The sequence below is a fragment of the Dromaius novaehollandiae genome, chromosome 12 (assembly GCF_036370855.1).
Source record: "Dromaius novaehollandiae isolate bDroNov1 chromosome 12, bDroNov1.hap1, whole genome shotgun sequence".
Taxonomy (NCBI): Eukaryota; Metazoa; Chordata; class Aves; order Casuariiformes; family Dromaiidae; genus Dromaius; species Dromaius novaehollandiae.
This window is the reverse complement of record NC_088109.1, coordinates 14300351-14323320: the sequence shown is the minus strand read 5'-3', so window position 1 is coordinate 14323320 and position 22970 is coordinate 14300351. Positions and strand designations below refer to the sequence as shown.

The window sequence follows — 22970 nt, the reverse complement described above, 5'->3', positions numbered from 1 at the left end:
TCTGATGTGCGTAGAACTCCTGCTATATTATCCTCAACTTCAATATACAGAATTCTCTCTGTTCAAACAGAAGGGGGTTAGATTTTTTTGAGCAAGCCCCCAGAGGTGGCAATATAACTTGTTTCTCCATTGCAGAGATTCCAGCACGCACAGGTCTATACAGGTTTTGGTACTGCATGTGATAAACAATACAATTGAAGCACAAAATCTTTAAGTATGCAATAATGTAAACCATGAGGTCAGACACCATAAAAATGTTGTATGTTTTGTTTATTGAACTTCAAATTCCATGATACATCACAGATTAAATAGTTAAAAACCTGTTCATTTACTATCATACAGTGTTCAGAATAGTCTTTCAAAACATCTCTTTGGACAAAACTGAAAAGCCAAATTCAAGCATAATTCCCCCAGAACAGAATGCTAGGGGTGGAATAAAGCCTCAGACTACTGACTATACAAGACGCTACACAAACCATGACAGCACACTTATTCATTGTTCTCTGCTGCAACACATGCATCAGACATTCTATACAATGCATATTACCATCAGGGACAGGCACCTGCTATACGAGTGGAACAGTGTGCTCTTAGACCCTTCTCCACCAGATTTCAATACTCCATATAATAGTACTGACTTGCAGTTCTGATTCATGTGATATTTTACATTGGAGAGCTGAAATCAGATTTGAGACTATTAGCACTGAAAATACTCATGAACAGAAACAGCAGCCTGACAAGGTCTTGCATTCTAGTGCTCATGCACTTCAATCCTAACACACAAGATTCCTACCACTGAAATGTGTATCTTGAAGGCATGTCACCTGAGGTCAAACAACTATGAATGTTAACAGCAATGTCTTACATTACGTAGAAGTTTTAGAATGGTTGAGACGAGAGACTAGTGCTTGAACTGCACTGCTTGTCACTTGCATTTGTTTTGTGCCATCTTGCCTCAACTGGATATACAATTAAGTAAAGCAAAATGCATCAAAACAAATCAGTAAACTGTAAACTTAGGCAAGAATCATTCAGTTATACATTTGTCCTCTGTCTAGGGCATTTACACAAGACACTGGAGCCTAAAAGTGTTAGCTTTAATTTGTGCAACTTCATTTCCTTCAGGAGTTCAGTCATCTGACTGGATGAAGAGATCTCCCACCCTTGCATGGCAGTCATCAGTCGTAGCTCACCTCACAATAAGGTTCCGAGCCAGAACGTCAAAAAAGCACATTAGTGCCGTTTCCAAGCAAAGTCAGGATTTACAGTTCAAGTTTTCCCTGCTGTAAGACTGTTTCCATTTGCAACACTATTTACTCAGGAAGCCTTACAAAGGCACCTCTCCCGGCTGCAGTACATACATTGGTACTGATGCAAATGTTTATTTTGCCCAAAAGTAGTTGATGTACTAGGGCTTCCACAGAGCCAAGTGTGTACAATGTGAAAACAGATAAAACAGCAGGTTTAACCTCAGCAGCCCCGTTGACTGATATCTTGTCCTGAAGATTTTGTAATGTCCATTGTAGTGAACACCTGTAAGACACCAAAACAACAGCTTATTAACTGTTGCTCTGTACTGTCATCTATGTGGCTACATCTATTGGGTCTCCTCTTGTACAGCAACAGCACTAGATTTCTATGAATGGTTACAATGGAATACAGGATGCAGAGCACAGCTAACATACATTTCCTACCACATATCAGTATCTTGCAGCTAGAAGTTAAACAAAATAAATCTCATTATGAAATGCAATTTACTATTCCTTTCTTTCATCTAGGTAACCACCTTCAAAGCAGGAGTTAAAAGAAGTTTGTCCTCCCTTACCTCTGCACAAGTTGGATGGATACCAATTGTTTCATCAAGTAATTCTTTGGTGAGACCACATTTTATTGCGGCAGCAAAACCTTGGGTAACTTCACCAGCATTAGGTCCAAGAACATGGAAACCTATCACACGGTTCTTTAAATAAGAGAGGTAAGAACAGAACAGGAATTAGTTCAGGGCAAAGTTTAACAAATGCTCTTCAGGGATTGATATAACTCCCACCATACTTAACTATATGCTATTCAAGCTGGTCAATAGCACTGTCTGCAATAAAAAAGGCTACTCTGAAAAGAGGATAGTTCTACAGTTCATTTCAGTCTAGTATATCAGAACAAAACAAATTTGTATTGCAGAGAAATGAGTTTTAAAATCATCGAAGCAGCACTGTAATTCAAAAGATAGTGTCCAAAAATAAACGGATCAGTTTTCTCTGCTACTTATTTTGTAGATATACAGTACATTCAGAATGTTGATCTAGAATTACCTTTCTCTACATCTAAATTAAGTCAGATGGAAGACCTGTTTGGTCTGTTAAAAATCTAATACTGAATAGCTTTACTGACTGTTCCCTTCCTCTGCCAAGCAGTTAACAAGGAAAGTGAAACTATTATAGGTTTCAATATGGAACAAAATGTGTCTGCAGCAAGATCCAGAGTAATGGCAATAGCTATAAAAATGACTTAAAAAGGGGTGTAGTTTGTTCTGACTTGCTTTACAAATTGATTTATGAAGAAGGATAAACATTTTGTTTTGAAACATTTTCTCAGGTTGTTTCCATGCATTCAAATAGGTGCTAGCAAAGGTCTGGCCATAATTGGATGGGATAAAAATTCCTTGTAATACAAAGGATTTAAAGACTGTATTTACCCTACATTCCTTTCCCACTCCCATGTTAGGGGAAGGGGGGGGAAAAAAAAAAAAAAAAAAACTAAAAACAAACAAGTTTCACAGAAACCTAAAGAAAGTCCATCCCTCCACTGTGATCCTTCCATATAAAGACTTCTTCCAATGAGCGTCCAAACAAAAAAACTTCCAACTCCCCCATCTTTTTTCCTTAGGAGCTCACTTAATCCTTTCCTGAAGGCTGCAGAGAGTAAGCTCACATCCTCTTAGCTTAAACACCATACTCTTTCACTCTGACATTCCTTCTCCCCCAAAGTTTTCCCTGATTTTGACACCAAAATCTTCCTTTGCAAATCTGTTCTCCCAGATGGCTTTTGGGATAGTTACTGGACAGCATCAGCACTTTTTCCACAACAAGAACACACCATTCACTATAAATTCCCATTTCACATCACCGAGTTTCTAGAACAGCAACATGTTTTCCAAGTTTCTGCTGAACATACAAAACCTCACACTACAAAAGGCAAAACTCACAACATCAGAAACCTAAAGCAAGAATGTAGATTGTATAGCTACTCAGCACCTACTTGGAAGAAAAACCTGGAGAATTTCTTCACAAGTCTGTCCTGAGGAACTTGAGATGAAATTTCATAACATAAAAAGCTAGCATTTGCCCAAACAGCTGTTATACCAAAGAACTAGCACTCTCCCAATTGATTAAACCTCTGAAAGCAAATATTAATGGGTAGAAGTGACTTCAGGCAGGCCAGATAAAAGTTTTAAACTAGTCAAAAGACTAGTAAGACTATTTTCAGAATATACTCAGCACATCTATTCTAGCTTGTTACTCACATTGTCATGTTTGTTGCAGATGATCTTTGCATAACAAGTATTGTTGTCTCTTCCTGGTATTGTCCATTCAAGTGGCCAGAACAAACTGTGATAAACCTGGGAGGATGACAAAGAAAGGGCATTAAGATTTGATAAAGTATTCAGTCTGACATAATTCTCATTTGTTAGCTTATCTTTACAAATAGGTAGTTTAAAATTTAACCCACTACACTTTCACAATGTATATTAGACAGGATCAGTGATTTTTCTCCCCCTGCTCTAAGCAGCCTTTCTTCCAAAAGTTAGTAGCTGAGCTTGACTCAAAACAAGCGTCCCCTCATTTAAAGACTTCATTAAAACAGCTACAGCCTTGAGACACGGCATTTTAAGATCATATGTGCAGCAAGAGCTCTTCAGTAGGAATACAAAACTAATATCTAGCTATTATGAATTTAACTCTATTCTGCAAAACAATTAATAGAAGAAGCTAAACAATGCCAAATATATTTGAAGAACACAAGGAGTTAAACATAGGGAATCTAAACAGCACTAATGAAACTGTCTCAGAGGAATGCAAAAGCCAGAAATTAGCATCAAAAGTAAAGGAGTTTCGGTCGATATTACTATAGCCCTAAGGAAAAAGAAAAAAACAGGAAGAAAGTCTTTCCAAACTGAGGTATAATGAACAAGTGGGAAATAGATCATCCCAAGACTCTTATTTTACAGCAACATGAGGCTTTTCTTCACTACAACAAAAAAAGCTACATACTGTTTTCAGCCTGAGTTTAGCTTCCTGAAGTCAAATGCTTCCTGGCAGCATGCTAACAGCCACACAAAATTCTAGTTGTATCAAATGCTCCTAAGCTTCTGGGGGTCCAAAAGCCTGTCAGCCAAATGACAACACTTCACTACTGCCACAATCAAAAAGACCTGTTCACCTAATCTTGTTTTAACACTACATTCTGAGTCTAAACCAGAGAGGTTAGAATAAATTAAGCCACAAGTTAAACAAGTCTTAAGCATTTTCACCTCTAAGTTTTGCTTTCCATATTCTTCCATGGCTCTCTCTTCAGCTAATCCACAGCTGCCATACTCTAAAGGAGTAAACACTGTCGTTGGTACATTGATATAGTCACACTAAAAATAAAAATACAAATTTATATATTAGATTGTGCAAGTTCTATACAGTACATTTTAGAGAGGAAAAGTTGTATTAGCCAGTACTTTACAAAACATTCACAACTTGTTTTCTGTGCCCATGGTTGTATGAACAAATCAGCTCCTGTGAGTTACTACTATTCTGAAGCGAGAAACATAGAAGTAAATTAATATTCTATTCCTAGAGCTTTACCTTTGTAGAGCTACCACCATAAAGCCTGCGGGCTAGCAGTTTTCCTGCTTGAATGGCAACTGGAGTAAGTTCAAGTTTTCCATCCAAGATATCACCAATAGCATAAACATAAGGCACATTGGTTTGTTCTTCATCATTTACGGGTACTTTCCCATTCCTTTAAGCAAACAGAAAACAGAACAGAGTTCAATATCATGACTTTCCCTCAGAGCTCAGCAGAAACCAAATGAGAGCTGTTCTGCTAAAAATAGATGTTATTTTCAGCTATTGAGCATACTTTAAGTGTGCTTATGCTTTACATCAATAGCAAGTTCTTCAGGCCAATTACCTTTGCCTCTTAACAAATGCTGAATTCAGTATTCAGTGGTCCAGTTTTTTCCCCAGCAATAGTGCAAGTCTGATGACAATGAAGGTAGACATATTTGGACCTTTTATTATATCTGTATTTGGATTTCTTTCTTGAAGATTATACAACCTCCATTTCACATTTTCCCCTCTGGGGAAAAAAAAGCTGTAGCATCACTCACATGTTTAAATAGGTTGATGTATTTGTTAGCTACTGTAACCTGATCCTGATCATTCCCCTTCTCCAGAACTACACGATCCTGCCTCTTTCTTTGCACCAGTTTTAACACTCTGACACCAAGGAGAAACCAGAAGAAAGTTAACTCTGTAGAAAGCAAGTAGTTTGCTGCTTCTTTAGATCCCCAGACTGACTAGCCACATGAGTTCCAGGGCTAGGGCATCATTTGAAGCTTTACGAGCCTACTATAAATAGTGAAAGTCACCTCTCAGATTTAATCAGCTTCTTGTAGAACCACAAGTTTGAGCTCACTTACACAGAACAATAAGTGCTGAAATCTGTACACTAATAAAACCAGTGAGCAAGTTAAAAGTTAAGGAAGAGGAATGAATAAAGCCTTGAATTCAAGGGAATTCATAAACTGTAGTTCCTAAGCAAATGAAGCAAATATTAAAAATCTATTCCTTATGCATAGTGATCAATAAGTGATCATCAATTCAGAATAATTCCTTTATGAAATAGGTATTTAAGAAATGAAGTTCATGAATAATTGCACTCACTCATTTTTCAGGAGCGAAAGAGGTTTTAAAGGTTCACTGAGTTGCTCAGTGTAGTAGTGGGGATTTAAAAAACACCAGTATCATTGTTAGAAAGATGTACAGAATAATCCCAGTAAGTAGTCTGGGAGAGATAAACAATACTCACTTCTCATTGATTTTGACACCAATTGTCTCTAAACCAATATTTCTGGTACAGGCATCACGACCAATGGCTATCAAAACCTAAAAAATAAAGTTACATGCAGCAATTTTATGCAAGAAAGTGTTATGCTGATCACCCTTTTCTTGCTTTTTGTTAAAAACCTCAAAGCATACGGTTGAAGTCACTTCTCTAAAAACTTTTGTGAAGAAAAGAAGTACCAACGGTATGTTCAACTTGTTTGATGCAACAAATAGAAATAATAGCACCATTCACATGAACTAAATTCCAAATGCTAAGTTTCACTGATTCTGCTGACTGGGCTCAATTCAAAATGTATATTCAACTTTTGCATCATCTTTCTCGCAGTAAGCTGTTGGTATGTGAATAATCTGCCAAGCAAGGCCTCCCTTTACTTTTCTCCTGAACAGCTCTTAATGTATTTTAACACATTTTCATACTGCTGCATATATTCAATGCAGAAATGCTTACAGTATTATATTCTCCTTCAAAAACTTCTGGCCCCTCAGTTGACTTCGCTGTCACTTTCAGTCTTCCAGGCATGCCTTCCTCCAGCTTTTCGACCTGAATAAATACACATAAGCTTAGAATTGTTTTAAACAGCACAGCCCACTTGCATTGGCACTTCAAACCTTGACCTAACTTGATCTTCTGGTAGCATATAAAAAAAAACCCAAAAAGCTTAGTCTCAAAAAATTTATTCCCATATAGAGCTAAAACCTTCCCAGAAGGCATTTGCATCCTACACATGCTATTCTAACACGCATAGTCTATTCTATTCCATATTCTAACAAATAAGGTTATTTTGTGCAGAAAGAAGAAACCAAAATAAAGTACTTGCCTGAGAAGGTACAAACTTTCTGATGAACTTCACACCGTGTGTTTCCATGTGGGCACCTACTCTTTCTGCCATTTCTTGGTCAAATCCCCGAAGGAGTATGGAACGCACCATCACTGTGACATCCAGACCTAGACCAGCAAGAAATCCTGCACACTCCAGAGCCACATAGGAAGCACCCACAACTAGAGTTTTGCCAGGGCAGTAAGGCAGGGAGAAGAGGTCATCGCTAAAAAGAAAAGACGCATAAGTTGCAAGGCTCTTCCAACACACATTTGTTTGCCTTTGCAAACACTCAAGTAGACGAAATTCAGTCTATTATGCCTTTTCATCTCACCTTGTGATACAGTACTCTCTATCTCCAGGGATACCCAGATATCTAGGCCTTTCCCCTGTGGCCAGGACAAAAGTCTCTGCTGTATGATAGGTTACTTGTCCTTTCCTGTTAGTTGCCTGTTTATATATATAGACACAGTTAAGAAAGACTTTATTATCAGGAATAGGCTTTATGACAAATGAAAAACAGCTAAATAACCTTCATTAAGAATCTAAAATTTGTGGGTATGTTTAAGAATTAAGAACAGGCAGTTTAAAGCAAAGCCTACTGCATTTATAGGGAAGCCATGCAGATCACTGAAGAGTAACAAGTTGAATCAGAGTTGAATCAGGATATTCCCACGTTAGTTAGCACACAATGTGATTTACTCTTTGAATCCTGTCCACATCAGCTATTCGTTTAGATTGAATTGTTCAAATAATTTTAAAATAAGATGATGTAAACTCCACCACAGAAAGTATTTTTTTCTCCTCCACCAACAAAAGATCAACAAAATGCCACTAACAGTAATATCAATTGCTTCTTAGGCTTACATTAGAAAAAATAGTTATATGCTTTCAGAGAGCCTAATATCCCAACTTAAAAGAATTAAAACTAATTTAGCTATTTCCTTGACCTCTAGAGGCCCTTGGTCTTGGAGAATTTCACTCATCTTGGCAATGCATCTCTCCCAAAACTTGACCTTCATTCTTACTTTGAGCTATTTGCCAATACATATAGAGGGAATTTTTCTTCCTCTCCAATTCATATGATAATTCAAGTTGAAATGGACCTCAAAGTCACCTAGTCCAATCTCTGGCTCAAAGTCTATCTGTTCTACTTCATTTGTAGACCAGACCAAGGACACTACTAAGTAGATGACCTGTACACCTTGTCACTACAACAGTCAGGAAGATGAAGTAAGTAGAGCATACTACCCCCTCAGTGCTACTCTCTTAGTTTGAAACACATGCAGTTCAGCCTTCACAAACTTGAAAGCAATTATACCCAATGACCAAAGTCTTAACTCTATATGCACTTCTAAGTTAACCTTTCACTTACTGCAAGATCACCAGCACATGTTTTGTCTTGCAAAGCTGGTAGTTTAATTCTTATGCTGATACAGCGTAAGATCTAGCAGCACTTTAATGCAAGTGCTTAGTCTGAGTTTATTTCTATAGCCCTTGCACTTCAGTATTATGAGTTTCCAAGTGGTAAGGTTTTACAGCTTTTCTTTGCTGATTTTCTTGGCTCAGGCTGTTGACCTCAGTCATGAAGTTAGCAGCTGAGACTACCTCACTCTATTGATGGAAGACTTCAGTTTCCAGGTGCCCATGTTACTTCTACATAACAGTTACTAGGTTTGCAAACAGTGACATGTACTAAAGTGCAATATTAATCTGAATTGTAACTTATTTTTGAGATGACTTTTTTTTAACTTAAATTGGAGTGAATTTCAGGATGAAGCCTTTTCTACGTTAGATTTGAAAAGGCAACCTTAGAAGATAAAACTTCTCTATTTAGTTGGGCAGGGAGAACTTAAACATGGTACATACCTTTATTTTGTGTGGTTCAACAAATTCTCCATAGGAATTGATGTATGTCACAGACTTCTCTCTTAAGGACACTCGATAGCCCCAGTTTAAAGAACCTATGTAGTTTTGAATTGCTTCTACCATGATCTCCCAGTTGTGTTTAACTGAAACAAGCCATCAGTTTCACAGTTAAGAAAATTAAAGTGCAATGAACTCCTCAAAGAGAATCTTAAGCCTTATTCATTGTATGACATGCTAAGCAGCCATAACTAGCATTAGCAGTAAGAATATATATTAAAATCTTGTGCTACTATGCTGTATTTACCTGACTTAGTATGATCTGAAATTGTAAAGTCAATTCTAGATGTTCTTTCATTAATTCAATTAAGAGAGGGAACAAAACACAATTAGCTTTCAATGACTCAAGAGGGAGGAATCCTTCTGATTGACTTAGGAAAGCTACTGAACTCTGCATTTATTACGCTAGTGTCTAAACAAGAACTATCTTAAGCTCAGAGTCTCATCCACACCCTGCCTTGTCTGTCCTTTGCATTCCTACTAACCTTGTTCTTCATACTGCCAGCCATATTTCCTTGAATCTTGGAGTGCCTGTCCCAGAAGTGCTGCTTGGTGCATTAGTTTCTTAGGAATGCAACCTACATTTACACAAGTGCCACCGAGTCCTAAGATGAAAAAAGCCCATTATTACCAGCACAAACAGGATATTTATGTTTCTCCTATTACATGCTTTGTTAGTCACCCATATACCACTCGGTGCTGCTTGCTATAGGCACGCAAGCAAATATGAGGTTTTTCTTCCAAGAGACATTTTAAAATACAATGAAAAAAACATACTGAGTTTACAAGTTTGTATTCAGTTTAAGTTACTTGAGCCATCAAACCAAGAAGACTACAGCGTGATGATATCTTAAACACAGATCCAGAACACTTATTTACAGAGTACTTTGGATTTTAGTCAAATTGGCAAGTAAGGCAGGCAAAAAGCATAGAATTTTTAGTTTAGTATCACTTATTCCATGTAGTCAAACACATACATTTGAAATTTTAGCTATGAAAGCACATTCACACTTTGACTAAATACAAAATGACCTGTGAAGTTCCTTAACTCATTCTCAAGTGCCAATAGTAGCACTAATAAGGTCAGACAGCAGCTGTCTATAGTTATGGAAAGGTGATGCTTGCGCGGACAGACACATACATCTGTTTTAAAGGTAGCCAAGACCGGCTATCCACAAAATAGAACTAGATGAACTAAAAAGTAAAAAGAAAAATCCAAATAAAGGAACAAAAAACCACAAACACAAGAACACGAACACACAATCTGGCCACTTTCTGGTTTGAAAGTGAACAGAGTTAGAATAAGATTCGACAAAGAACCGAAATAGTTAGCAATGCACAAAACAGAAGTAACTGTTAAGAACATGCATGCCAGAAAAGTCCTTTATTATCCATGCTCTAGAGCGATAAGAATTCTGTTTCAATATCCAAGAATACAAATCCATAATATATAACAACTCAGTATGCACCACTGGTACTTAAGTGCTATAAAATACAAATTAACAGAAGCTTACCCCATGAGGTACCTAGAGGTGTTGGAACAACATAATCCAATACCATTACTTTCTTTCCTAAGACAGCAGCTTCCTGTGAAAGAGAGAGAGACAAGTAAGCATTACTAAACTTTCCTTTGACCAAAAAAAGCCTGCCTTCTCATTTATGGTTATGATTCACTTTGCACTAATAGAAGGCTCTTCTGCTAGTCAGTCTTTACCATTTGGCTCTTCTATCTCCTCTGCTAAAAAATTAAAATTCCTCAAAAAGTATTACTCTTCTCGAGATTCAATGCATGCCTATTTTCAGTGCTGCACCCATGTGAACCTACGCTGTCAAAAGCCATGATCTGAAGAGGGTACAAGATGGGCTTATCAGCCTAGTATCCTCCACTACCTCACCAAAAGAAATGTATGCTGTTAGCTCTCCTTTTCTCTCAGGAGGCAGAAGTGACCTGGTATGTTCAGGAATAACAGAAAATGACATCAACAAACTGAAGAAAGTTTGGTGGAGGACAAGCAAGATGGTCAGAGGGTTGGAGCACACAATCTATGAGAAGGGGCTGAGGGAACTTGGCTTTTTCAGCCTGGAGAAGAGAAAGCTTCCAGGGGACCTAACAGCAACCTTCTAATACCTGTGAGAAGACCATAAAGAAGATGAAGCCAGGCTCTTCACTGTGGTGGATGGCTGAAGGGTGAGAGACAACAGCCATAAGTTGAAACGAGGGAGGTTCAGACTGAAAATAACAAAAGACTTTCACACCATCATGACACTCAAGTAGCAGAACAGTTTGCCCAAAGACATTGGGCAATCTCCATCCTTGGAGATTTTCAAGACCTAACTGGGTGAGGCCCTAAATAACCTTGTCTGACCTCATAGTTGACCCTACTTGGAGTAGGAGCTCAGACTACATAACCTCCTAAGGTCCATTCCAACCTGAACTATCCTGTGATCCTATATCCAAAGGATGATTAGGCATTGATTGACTCCACCCCTCATTTGATCTTTTAAGGCCTTGGATCAAATCTCTCATTGCCTCAAATCTGTTGAAGAACTCTTGCAGTTATTGCAATCCTGGATCAAACAGTTTAGAGTTACCCAGGCATCTCTTATTTTATGAAAACCTGAACTATCTCACTTTATGGCAGACCTCAGAGGGTTGAGACCAGTGGTGCAAAGTATAGTTGGAGGCCAGCAACTAGTGGTGTACCCCAGGGGTCAATTCTGGGTCCACTCCTGTTCAACTTATTCATCAGTGACCTGGATGATGGGACAGAGTACACCCTCAGCAAGTTTGTGGATAATGCAAAGTCGGGAGGACTGATACATCAGATAGCTGTGCTGCTGTTTAGAGGGACCTTGATAAACTAGAGAAATGAGCAGAGAGGAAGCTCATGAAGTTCAATAAAGGGAAGTGCAAAGTCCTTCACCTAGGAATAAACTCATGCACGAGTACAGGCTGAAAAGCAGCTCTGCAGAAAAAGACCTGGCAGTCTTGGTGGACAACAAGTTGACCATAAGCCAGCAACGTACCGTTGGGGCCAAGAAGGCCAATGGCATCCTGGGGCGCATTAGGAAGAGCGTTGCCAGCAAGTCAAGGGAGGTGATCCTTCTCTACTGAATGCAGTCCTGGTAAGGCCATACCTGGAGTACTGTGTCCAGGTCTGGGCTCCCCAGTGTAAGAGAGAGATGGAGTTACTCAAGTGACTTCAGTGAAGGGCCACTAAAATGATCTAAGGGCATCTTTTGTATGAGAAGGCTGAGAGAGCTGGAAGTGTTCAGCCTAGAGAAGACAAGGCTGAGGGGGAATCTTACCAATACATATAAACATCTGAAGACAGAGTGTAAAGAGGATGAGGCCAGACTCTTCTCAGTAGTGGCCACTGACAGGACAAAAAGCAACAGGCACAAACTGAAATGCAGGAAGTTCCGTCTGACTCTAAGATAAACCTTTTTTCTGTGAGGGTGACCGAGCACTGGAACAGTTTGCCCAGCCTGAAGAATCTCCATTCCTGGAGATATTCAAAAGCTGTCTGGCAGGGTCCTGGGCAGCCTGCTTTAGGAGATCATGCTTGAGTCTCAGGGTTCCTGCAGGGGAGTTGGACTAGATGGTCTCTGAAGGTCCCTTCCAACCTCAACAGTTCTGTGATTCTGTAACTCTGAAAGTTTAGTACTTACCACCAAGCTTACAACTCATGTCCCACAAGGCACTATGAGAAAAAGTCTGGAACATTCTGAGAATGCCTAAGACTGAGCCTCTAATAAAGTACAACTTTAGCCACTTGAAGCAGTTGTGGGGCAGAGGGAAGAGAGGTTTATATAAATACAACAGCCTAGTTATTACAGTATTTTCTGAGGAACAGGAAAGGTTTTCAAAGCCCTCTTCAGTCTGAGGACATTCAAGTTCATCTCTCATCAATGACCAGTGAATGCGGATCGTAAAATACAGACACTTCTGGCTGCAGGAATGAGAACGCTCACCTTCTCCCACTAAGTGGAGCAAAGAGTATGCTATGACACCTTTGTCTGTCTTTCTTTGACTGACCTAGTGAAAGTTGCATACTTAACTGTATTGTTGTACAGTAATCATCAAGGTTGTGACAGTAACCTAAACCATAAACCGATGGTTAGAAGACTAGTTTAGAGGTGGGAAGTGTGTGTTCAAATCCTTCATGTAGAAGGGAAAACTGAATCGGCATCTCAGATCCTGAGGCACTTTGAACAATAGTTAATTGTGATAGTAGTACACAATCTGTTATCACTTCTCCTTGTAGGTGCTTTAATAAAAGCAAGCAGTGAGTCAGTTCTGAGAGTACAGCTGAAAACACTTCATTTTAGAAGATAATCAGTCATCCGGGATCCTAAACAAACAGGAGTGCTTCAAGAGTTGCCTGTGGGTTTTCCAGATTACTGTTTGGAAGTATTCAAGTGCCCAAATGCTACACATGAAGAGGAGATGCTTAAAAAGCTTTTGGTTCTACCCTCAGCCAGATGGCTAGACCTGACTGGGAATTGGTCAGAAACTGGTCCACAGAGTTTCACAGACATTACTACTAGACCACTATTGATTCATTAACAAGTTGAACAGTAATAATCAAACTATCAGACTGTTTTATACTATTGTGATCGATGCAGAGAGTTTCTGAGGTTTTATATGGAACCTATTATTTAATATAAGATTCATGTCATACCTTGGAACAAGCAAGTCCACCAGAGCCACCACCAATAATAATGAGGTCATAGTCATAGGGCTCTGCATCTTTGCTATCCCCAAGAAGTTCCTGCAGTGATCCATTCTGATAAGCCTGTAAAAAGAAAAAAAGTCAAATTAACACAGACTTCTGAGCAAACAAAGACTGAACTGCATTACCTTTTCTAACCTAGGTCGCCCCATGTCATATTCCCCACTTTAATTTCTTAACAGAAAATAAAACTGTTTCTGAATATCAGTATCTGTATGGTCAAAGGCTCCGAGCAGCCTTATCTAGTTGAGCCTGCTTTACAATGGGAGCCTGAATTAGATTACTTCCAGAGGTCTCTTCTAACCTAAATTATTCTGTGATTCTGAAGTTCAGATTCCTAGAAAAGATTCAAAAGTGTTTCCCATTTTACTTACATAATAGCCTTTATGTCCCCAAAAGTGTAGTTACAATCAAACAGCAAATTCAGGCAGCTACTGATGGCCTATTTCCTCAATTCTATGGCTTGTATTTAGAGCTACAAAAACTTTCTAAGAATGCTCTGGAAGTTCTGGAGACTGTCTGCTTTGACTTAAATTCAAGAAGAAAATTAAATATAATTACATATTTGTAATAGAAAACTTAACCTATTTGTTTTGGTCCCAATAAGTTCACTCACTAACAAATGAGGTAGTTGAGTTGCACAAAAAGTATCTTGACCAAAAAAACAAAACAAAACCCTCAAGCACCCACAATAGCCTTGTCTACTCCCAACTGGTGTTTAAAGAAAAGTTACCTGGAAAGTTGAATCGCATCCACCTACATGCCTTCCATTCACAAATACATTAGGAACTGTCCTCTGATTAGTTAGCTCTGCTAATACTTGCTGAATACTGGGTCCATCATCTAGGTATATAAAAACAGATACATTACAGAATAATTTTCAGAGAGACCTTTTAAGACAAGCTAAGTATTATAGACCCAGACTGTAACATACTGTAGGCCCACCAGGAAAACAGTTTTATTATAAGCATCATATTTGTAGATCAGAAATTACTTCTCAAAAGAGCACACCTCAAATACAATGGATAAATTAGTGCTTTAAGCCAAAAATCCTACAGCTTGATGAAAAGTTGGTCATTAAGTTCAGTCACCATATTTCCTGGATTCTTATCAGAGCTTCTGCCTGCCAACATGATACTTGGTACAACAAGAGTTCTTGTCCTGATATCACAGGAGATCATGCAGACAGCTTTTCTTTCAAATTGTCTGGCTTTGGCATAAATCCTCTGTCAAGGTTTGCCAGCATACGCAGACATGCCCAGCAGCTTTGTGTTATAAGAATTTGGAGGCAGGAGGAATGAACATGCTCTTTTGCTTACCTGAAGCTACCTTAAATACTTTCCGTACCCACCACACCATCTTAAACCTTCTAGTTTTAAAATCATGCCTGACTTGACCTGTCCTCCAAATCACCAACACCTCCACGTAGGCTCAATTTGGATTTCATAGCAGTTGTACAGCAGTAGATGAGGGAAGGACAATTTACAGTAGTAGTTTCTAGATAAAAATCTTTTTACTCCAAGACCATATCTACTTAGCATTACTAATTACAGCAATTGCAAGGGAAATATATTCTTAACTAGAAGTAATTCCAGAAAGGGGTTAAAAATAACAAAAATCCTTTGAGCTATACTTTGCATATCTTGGGCTATGATTAGTTTATTTTATAACAACTTTAATATAAAGTAAAAATAAGTAAGACAACATGCTTTGGATCAGCAAATAAGTGTATGTTTCCAAACACGACTTAAGCTCAAACACTTCAGAAAAGCATTAGCAAGAAAGTTTAAGTGCAGAAAAAAAATGGATGGATAATGGTTCATAATTAACAACTTACCACTGGTGCCAGAAGATTAGTTTATTGAGAATTATGTTAGAAACTACTTGTTCTTAAAACTACATTAAAACTACATGCATTATGTACATGAATACATAATGAACTGCATGTGCGTTAACACTACAACAGCATGGGCTTTAAGAAAAAAGCTAGCATTGGCCACAACCAAGGTATTGGAATTTACCCTTCTTTCCAAAGACTCAGCAACTTCCCCTATGAAGGTCACTCACATACCAAGTCAAACATTAACAATTCATTTAGTGCCACAAAAGAACTGTTAGGAGAAATGGAGCCATACTACAGGCTTTTTCCTCAAAGACAGAAACCAAAGATTTCTCACATCCTCTATCAGCTGATTTGTGCAGAAGTCAAAACCTTCAGTTATATTAAAAACACATTCTGTATTAAAATCCATATTAACACCTAATTGCTGTTTTATCTTTGGATATAATGAAGTTATTTTAAATAATCTCCAGGAGTTCAAGACAGCCTTGGAGTCACCCAGTTTTAGCCACACTAAGCAGCATGTGATAGATTCTATCTTCTACTTACCAGTTACATCAAGTTCCAAAGCATAGTATTCTACACCCAAGGAACGGAAGAGTTCTTTTACCTATAACACAAATGAGTATGATTTTTCTGTACACAAGCAGACTTCTAGTGCAAAGTTTTCACAAATTTAAGGTCTGGTACATACTGCTGAAGGTAAAATTTCATGTTGGACATCCTTATATAGATAACTTCTAAGTCACAGTTAAAATCCTTTAAGGGACTAACTATAAATGACTGATAAAGTTTGGCAAAAACACTACTACTGTGTTTTGCGTATTCCATCTCTTAAAGTCAGGCTATTTGACAACGTTCAGATTAAGCATTCCACATCACAGCATCCCACCGATACAAGTTTTACTGACATCAAGAAACAGTTTCTTTATAAGATTTGCTTAGCTGCAGACCTCTTCATCCCTGACACACACCAAAAGCCATGAAAATAACTGCCATCTGGAAAAGCATAAACAACAGAGATAAAGCAGCAACCAGATCCCTTGGTAGTAATAACGAAAGAAAAGAGCAGGGAGTAGATGATTACCTGCAAAACAAAAGTGTCAAGCAATTGCAGAAAAAGGTATTGAAGAGCTACATAAAGGATAATACTCTCCAATACTGTGCTTTGCTTTACTCAGCACTGGAACACCTCATGCCTACCAGACCTGCACCCAAGTTCAGCTACTATACTTCAAAAGAGATGCAGAACAAGCAGATAGCAATTACTCTCATGAAAGAGTCAATGATTTAGGTTTAACCCAAAGAAATGATGGACAAAGAAACAGCAGTGTTTAAGTCAGTAACGGACTGCTGCTGCAGGGAACAAGAGAAACGGTGATGGATGGAATAGAAGTAATTGTCTTGAACTGCATCAAGAGATTGAGAAAAAGTTTTTCCTAATGGCAAGACAGTGGAACATACTGCTTAGGTAGATGACAATCTCCATCAGTGAGCGGCTTTAAAGTACATGTCAAAAATGTTCAAACTACTGCTTATCCATCCTACCCTGAGTCAGGGGTACAAGGCTAGATGATCTCTTGAATATTTTTCCAGCTCTAGTTTTTGGTTTGCTATTTAGTAACACCTCCCTGAACCCCCAGGACCAGGCAGGCACAGTTCTTACTTGTTTGGCATTTCTTTAGTAAACCAGCCTCATCTTACTTGTGAAATATTGACAGAGTTAATACTAGAACATAACATTTGTACTTTTAACCTCTTCAATTTTTATTCTTCTTCATTAAGTAGGAAAAGCATTCTAAAGATGCTTAGTCATTAGAAGGTTGCTTGTCTCTTGTAGTCACATGACAAACTCAAGACACAGTATCACAAAAACATGTTCCATGCATCTAGAAGCTAGTATGAAATTCTTAATTCTATACACAAGCCTAGACTGAAAAAAAAAGAACACAACACCCACAAAACAGTAAATGACAAGTTAGCTGTTTTGTTGATTTTACACAGTTCCTCTTCTAATATTAATTCTAGAGGGACAGTGTACCATTACCAGATTCAAACCAAATATCTTTCCGTAACTGTCATTTTTACTGTAACATGTTTGTAAAACTGGCAACACTGAGATTGTGCACTGTCCTTCCAGTTGGCCAATGACATACCTCACAGCACTCCTTTGAAATGTGATTTGACAACTTACCTGTGCAAAAAGATATTGTAAGGCAATGGATAAAACCTCTGCTTTTAGTTATAACTGTCTGTCTTGATCTGAAAACAGCTCTAGCAAGAAGCAGTGAATAGTGCCTCTGCAGAAAAAGATAAAGTATAATACCACACTAAATGTCTGTGTGATGGACCCCCTTGCCAGCATGGAGTCTAAAAATAAAACAATTAAAGCTGCTCCTAATTCAGAAAAAACTATCTTTCACAACCAGCTTTCCTGATTAACTTCATTTTTATTGACAGCACTTCACTAAGAGTAACTTGAGTTGATCTAATAAGCTTTAAAATGTTAAATACCTGACAAAATGGTTTTTATGCTGCTGGGATCCATGCTGTTACTATGCCAAAACCTGTGCCAAAACCAAAACTAGTGCCTTCTACAGGAGTTGCAGCTTTATTCAAACAAAAGTAAAGCTTCAATATCTGCTACCAACTACACGGCAAGTTTCTTTCCAGATCATATAGCAACAGTAATATAGTAAAATAATCTCTGCTTGTATAACTGATGGCATTAGCGTTACAACTACAGAATAACTTGAGTTGGGAAGGACCTTTGGATGTCATCTGGGCCAACACCTTGCTCAAAGCAGGGCCAAATCTGAAGTTCTATCAGATTGCTCAGAGCACTTTCCAGTTCAGTTTTGCTTATCTAGAGGAATGGAGATACCATAAGCTCTTTGGGCTGTTCCAATGTTTAACCATCCCCACCATAAATAATCTTCATTTATCTCATGGGAATTTTCCTTGGTGCAGCTTGCATTCATTGCCTCTTGCCCTTTCACCCTGCAACACTGAGAAGAGTCTGTCTGCCTTCCCTAAAATGCCTTTATTTTATATATATAAAAATATATATATATTTATATGTACATATAGTTATACACACACACACACACACACTAAAATGCTCTACTGCTATAACACTGCAACAGCAGTTTGGGAGGGGAAAAAGGACAGAGAACATTATTAGAACAAGTACACTCAAGAAATGTTTAAGACAATGCATTTAGGCAATTTTTATTCTCTGCTGTAGATGTGGAGTAGGAAAAAAAATTAGAAGTAGCTTTCATACTTTACATGAATACTGCATGCTTGTATTAGAGCAGATGAAACTGAAAGAAAGAAGTGACAAATATATGACCAGAGTTATGAAGTCTTCACTATGGGAGAGAGAGAATAGATGACTCTTTAGTCTGGAAAAGAAAATGATTAGGAGGGGTAAAAAGACAGCATATACTAATCATGAATAACAGAGAAAGCAAACAGGAAATGATTTTGGAGAAAGTGAGTACTCAGAGCAAACAGCAACAAATGAAGTTACCAGAAAAAACTGAAATGAAAAGGAAGTAAGCCTTCACACAACATACAAACAAATTTCAGAACTTACTGCCACCTGACTTCTCAGAAGCCAAAATTACAAGGAGATCAAAAGAGTTATTAAGAACAACTAATAGAAGAGCAGCCCGCTGAGAACTTTTAACTCAATAAAACTAATACAATCTCAGACCAAGAAATTCCTGAGACAGACTTCTGGAAACAGCAACGGCATTCTGGGAAATCTCCTTTCTTCTCCTTCAACCCTAAAAATTTCATTTCTCTAGCAAGTGTCAAAGACAGGATATTGGGCTGCATGGTCACTGATCCAACCATTTACTTCTCTTTTGACCTCTGCAATGGCCCTTGTTTACCTACTAAACCTTTCCAGTTTTCACAACAAAAGGAAAACACTAGAAAATTTTCCAGTTAACACCAAACAGTAGAAAACTTCTCTGAAACAGAGAAATTGGTCTAACACTTCAGAGAACTCTTCCTGGAGATGCTTTCTATTGTTAAGGTAGCTAAGCAGGTTTGGAGTAAACTTTCTACGGTGAAGTTAAGTAATATGGTATGTCCCATGTCTGCTGTTTCACATATCAGCTAACATTCTGCAATACCTACTGCTGAATTGACCTGACATGTCATTATTCATCCCAGTGGACATGTAACATAATAAGTAATAGCAAATCATAAAACTAGAATAATCAGGAACTTCTGTGCAACCACTCTTGTTGCTCTTAAAATAATTTCTACACAGTGTTCAGACTTGGCACTTCTTTATGCTAAAAAACTGTTTTCTTTATGCATTTCTATCTCACTCAATGTTAGTCTTTTCAGGGTAACAAGAAATTTAAAAACAGTCAAGTTAAGCTATGGCAAGGAAGTTATTCTAACACCACCCTCTTCCCACTACTGCTTTGCTAAAGCAATTGAACAATAAATTGCCTTTGCAGAAAGAGAACAACACAACTGCTTAGTCATACCACCAGCTAACCTGAATAAACAGAATCAACTACTGAATTCATTTAGATTAATTTTTTTTCAGCACAGCTAGGTGCATTTGAAATAATTAATTCTTCCCCACACCTCAAATTAGGTTGTACTAGGGCACAAGGGTACTCTGCACTACTGCTAAATATCATCAGTTTTTCGATTAATCCTACCAAAAGCTCACAGCTAACCACTCTCCATGGTGAAAGACAGATACAGAGCATACTCTTCACACCCCTCTAAGAACTGAAAATCATGTGATCACAGGATAAGTATCCACAGTATAACTACACTTTCAAATTATATCTACTTCATTAATTCTACCAACTAAGGCCAGTCTGCAAGAATACTATGTTATCCATTGTTCTCTCACTCCTTTCACTATTTTCTAAGCCTTCAAGAGGGGGGAAAAGGTTAATACCCAAACTGTTGCAAATATTTCTACGTGTTTTATCACTTGATCTCTCATGTATGGCTTTTCTCTCATTCATAAAGCTTTCTTCTTCTAATCCTCCCTTTGCAATATGCTGCTACTTCTACACGCTTTCTTCATCATATCACCTTTCTCTCCTGTCCCAAACAGGAAAGCAAGACAAGGAAACCTTCCTACAAGAGTGATCTTTTTTTCCCCCCTCTTCTCCAAATTTATCACCTGTTTCCTAACAAGGATTCATATAGGGTCTACCAACTCTCCCTCCTAGAAATGGCTCTGAGCACACCCACTCCAGGTATTTGCTCTCCTTTCCAAAGCAATAAAAATAATATTCCTCAGAGCTTATTGTTTCCATGAAGCAAGCAATCCTGTTTAATGGAAAACTCTGAACGAATTCAGGAAAAACACATTAATCTGGAATCTAACTACCGGACTACAATTAAAACTACTTTTTCTTAAGCCCTTTGTGTTAGTCTAGCTCCACTAGAAATAGCTATATACCATAAACAGATGAAAGAATAGGTTATAAGCTTTAAAAAGTTACTATGCCACTGTATGATCTCAAAAAATATTGCACTGAATGCCATATACGTCAACAGTTGATAGATCATGATCACTAAAAGCACACAGAGCAGTAAAGATGGGCACAACACTAAGGTCTGGTTCTCAATGGACAGCGCTTTAGTCACCAAACCACCTCAACAGAAAATACTATCCCTGTCAGCTGGACTATACTTAGACAAGACTCCCATTCTCCGATTATGTCATTTGCTCAAGCTTCCATTGACAAATAAGCAAATTTTAGAAGGATATGGGCTGCTTACTATGCTATAACTGTCAAAACATCCTTAGAGAGAAGGCATTGGTTTGGCCTATGCACTCATGTAAGAAAATTTCCCTCCCCAAAACCTCAATTAAATTGTAAATGAACAGTGTTCTATTTTACTCAAGTGTTTTCTACACCAGTGTCACAATATCTGCCCCCTCCCCTACCAGAATGAAGTCTAACCTACACAGGAGTGCAGCTTTGAGTCTTTTCCTGGTTTTAAGTTCCATTTAAGAATACCACAACTCTATCCCACAGTTCCAATTGTGTTTTTCCACCATGGCCACATCAAATAAGGTATTATAAGGTTTAACTAATCTTTTCATAACATCCTCTTTGAAAACACAAAAAGAATTACAACACCTACAGACATACGCACAGATTGTATGACTATAAAGTATTGTTATCCTAAAACTCTAGCAAAGATCCTGCTTTTGTTTAATGGCATTGGCTCACCAGTTACAGCTGCTCCATGAGGAAGTAAAATCTAGACAGAGTTGGATAAACATGACCAGGGCTGGAAAGATTCTTTTTTTTCCTCTAATCATAAGTCATACTTATTTTTGTAAAGCATGCACTATGGCTACAGTTTATAACTAATTCTCTTGTTATACAGTCAGCCTTTGGCCTCAAGTTTCAAAAATAACAGAGAGCACAACTTATACTGTCCTCAGTACTTTGTCCAAGTCAGATGCCAATGAGGTGCTTGTACTTTAAACAGGAGAGCAACCCAACCAGCACCCCGACCTTCACATAACAGATACAGAAGCAGCTTAGCAGGAAAAAAAAGCATGCTGTGCAGCACCTCCCACGCGTTCATCTACCTCTTCGTTCAAGTGGTGAAGGGAAACAACTGCGAAGGACCCTGCTTTGAATCCTTGCCTCATCTCAAGCCTGATAAGGGGGTTTCCAAGCGGAGGCACCCAGTGTTAACTCAGCGGGGGAGCGGCGGGGAGGAATACGGTTCTACAGAAGTACGGCAGAAATCCCAAGGGGTTTTCACCAGAGGCATCATCCTGGCGACGCTTGCTTTAAACCCTCCCCGCCGCCCCGGCACGCACCGCCCGGCGCCTTCGGGGAAAGGCCTCGCCCGGGGGCCCCGCCGGGCCCGCCTCTCCTCGCGGCGGGGCCGACCGGCGGGAGGCTCCCGCCGCCCCCTCCCTCGCCGGGACGCCGAGGGGAGCGGCCCTGAGAGCGCCCCAGGCCGCGGCTCGCTGCCCCCGCGGCGGGGCCCGGGGCAGGGCCGCGCTGCGGTGGCTCCCGCCGCCTCACCTTGTTGCAGTAGGGGCAGTAGCTCTTGCTGAAGACCATGACGCGGTGGGAGCCGATGAGGGTCCGCACGCGGAGCTTCAGGCCGTCCCAGTCCGGGAGCGGCGTCTGGTTCGGCGGCGGCATGGCGGGGCCAGGCGAGGTGCGCGCAGCGCAACCGTCCTCCACCACCGCCCGCGCACTCCCCGCACGACCAACGGCACCGCGCGCGCGCCCAACGCCCGCACTGACCTGACCCGCCCCGCCCCGCCCCTTCCGGAGCGGGAACGGCGAGGAGGTTGGACCAACCTACCCGCGGAGAGGGGGGGGGATAAAAAGCCAAAGAGCTCGTCCCGACCTTTGTTCCCACCACACACACTTTGAATAGCTTTAAAATAATCATAAAAAAGCTTTATATCAGAGGAGCAGCGTTAATATTTACGAAAAAGTGGTATAAAGAGGGAGAAACTTGCACTCTTTAAACCATCCCCTCCACTGAAAGGGAA

At 39.2% G+C, this 22970-nt stretch overlaps 1 protein-coding gene across 1 annotated transcript; it reads right to left on the bottom strand.

The window, feature by feature from the left end:
• Positions 1 to 255: 255 nt before the first annotated feature.
• TXNRD3 (thioredoxin reductase 3) lies at positions 256 to 22750 on the bottom strand. The gene is made up of 16 exons (XM_026093087.2): positions 22489 to 22750; positions 15986 to 16046; positions 14330 to 14439; positions 13546 to 13659; positions 10375 to 10447; positions 9346 to 9465; positions 8804 to 8946; positions 7269 to 7384; positions 6935 to 7160; positions 6565 to 6657; positions 6079 to 6155; positions 4851 to 5007; positions 4529 to 4636; positions 3521 to 3616; positions 1826 to 1960; positions 256 to 1533 (listed from the first exon to the last, which is right to left on the bottom strand). The coding sequence occupies exons 1-16, from the start codon at positions 22609 to 22611 to the stop codon at positions 1471 to 1473; spliced, it is 1815 nt and encodes a 604-aa protein (XP_025948872.1). The 5' UTR covers positions 22612 to 22750; the 3' UTR covers positions 256 to 1470.
• Between the last annotated feature and the right edge of the window lie 220 nt (positions 22751 to 22970).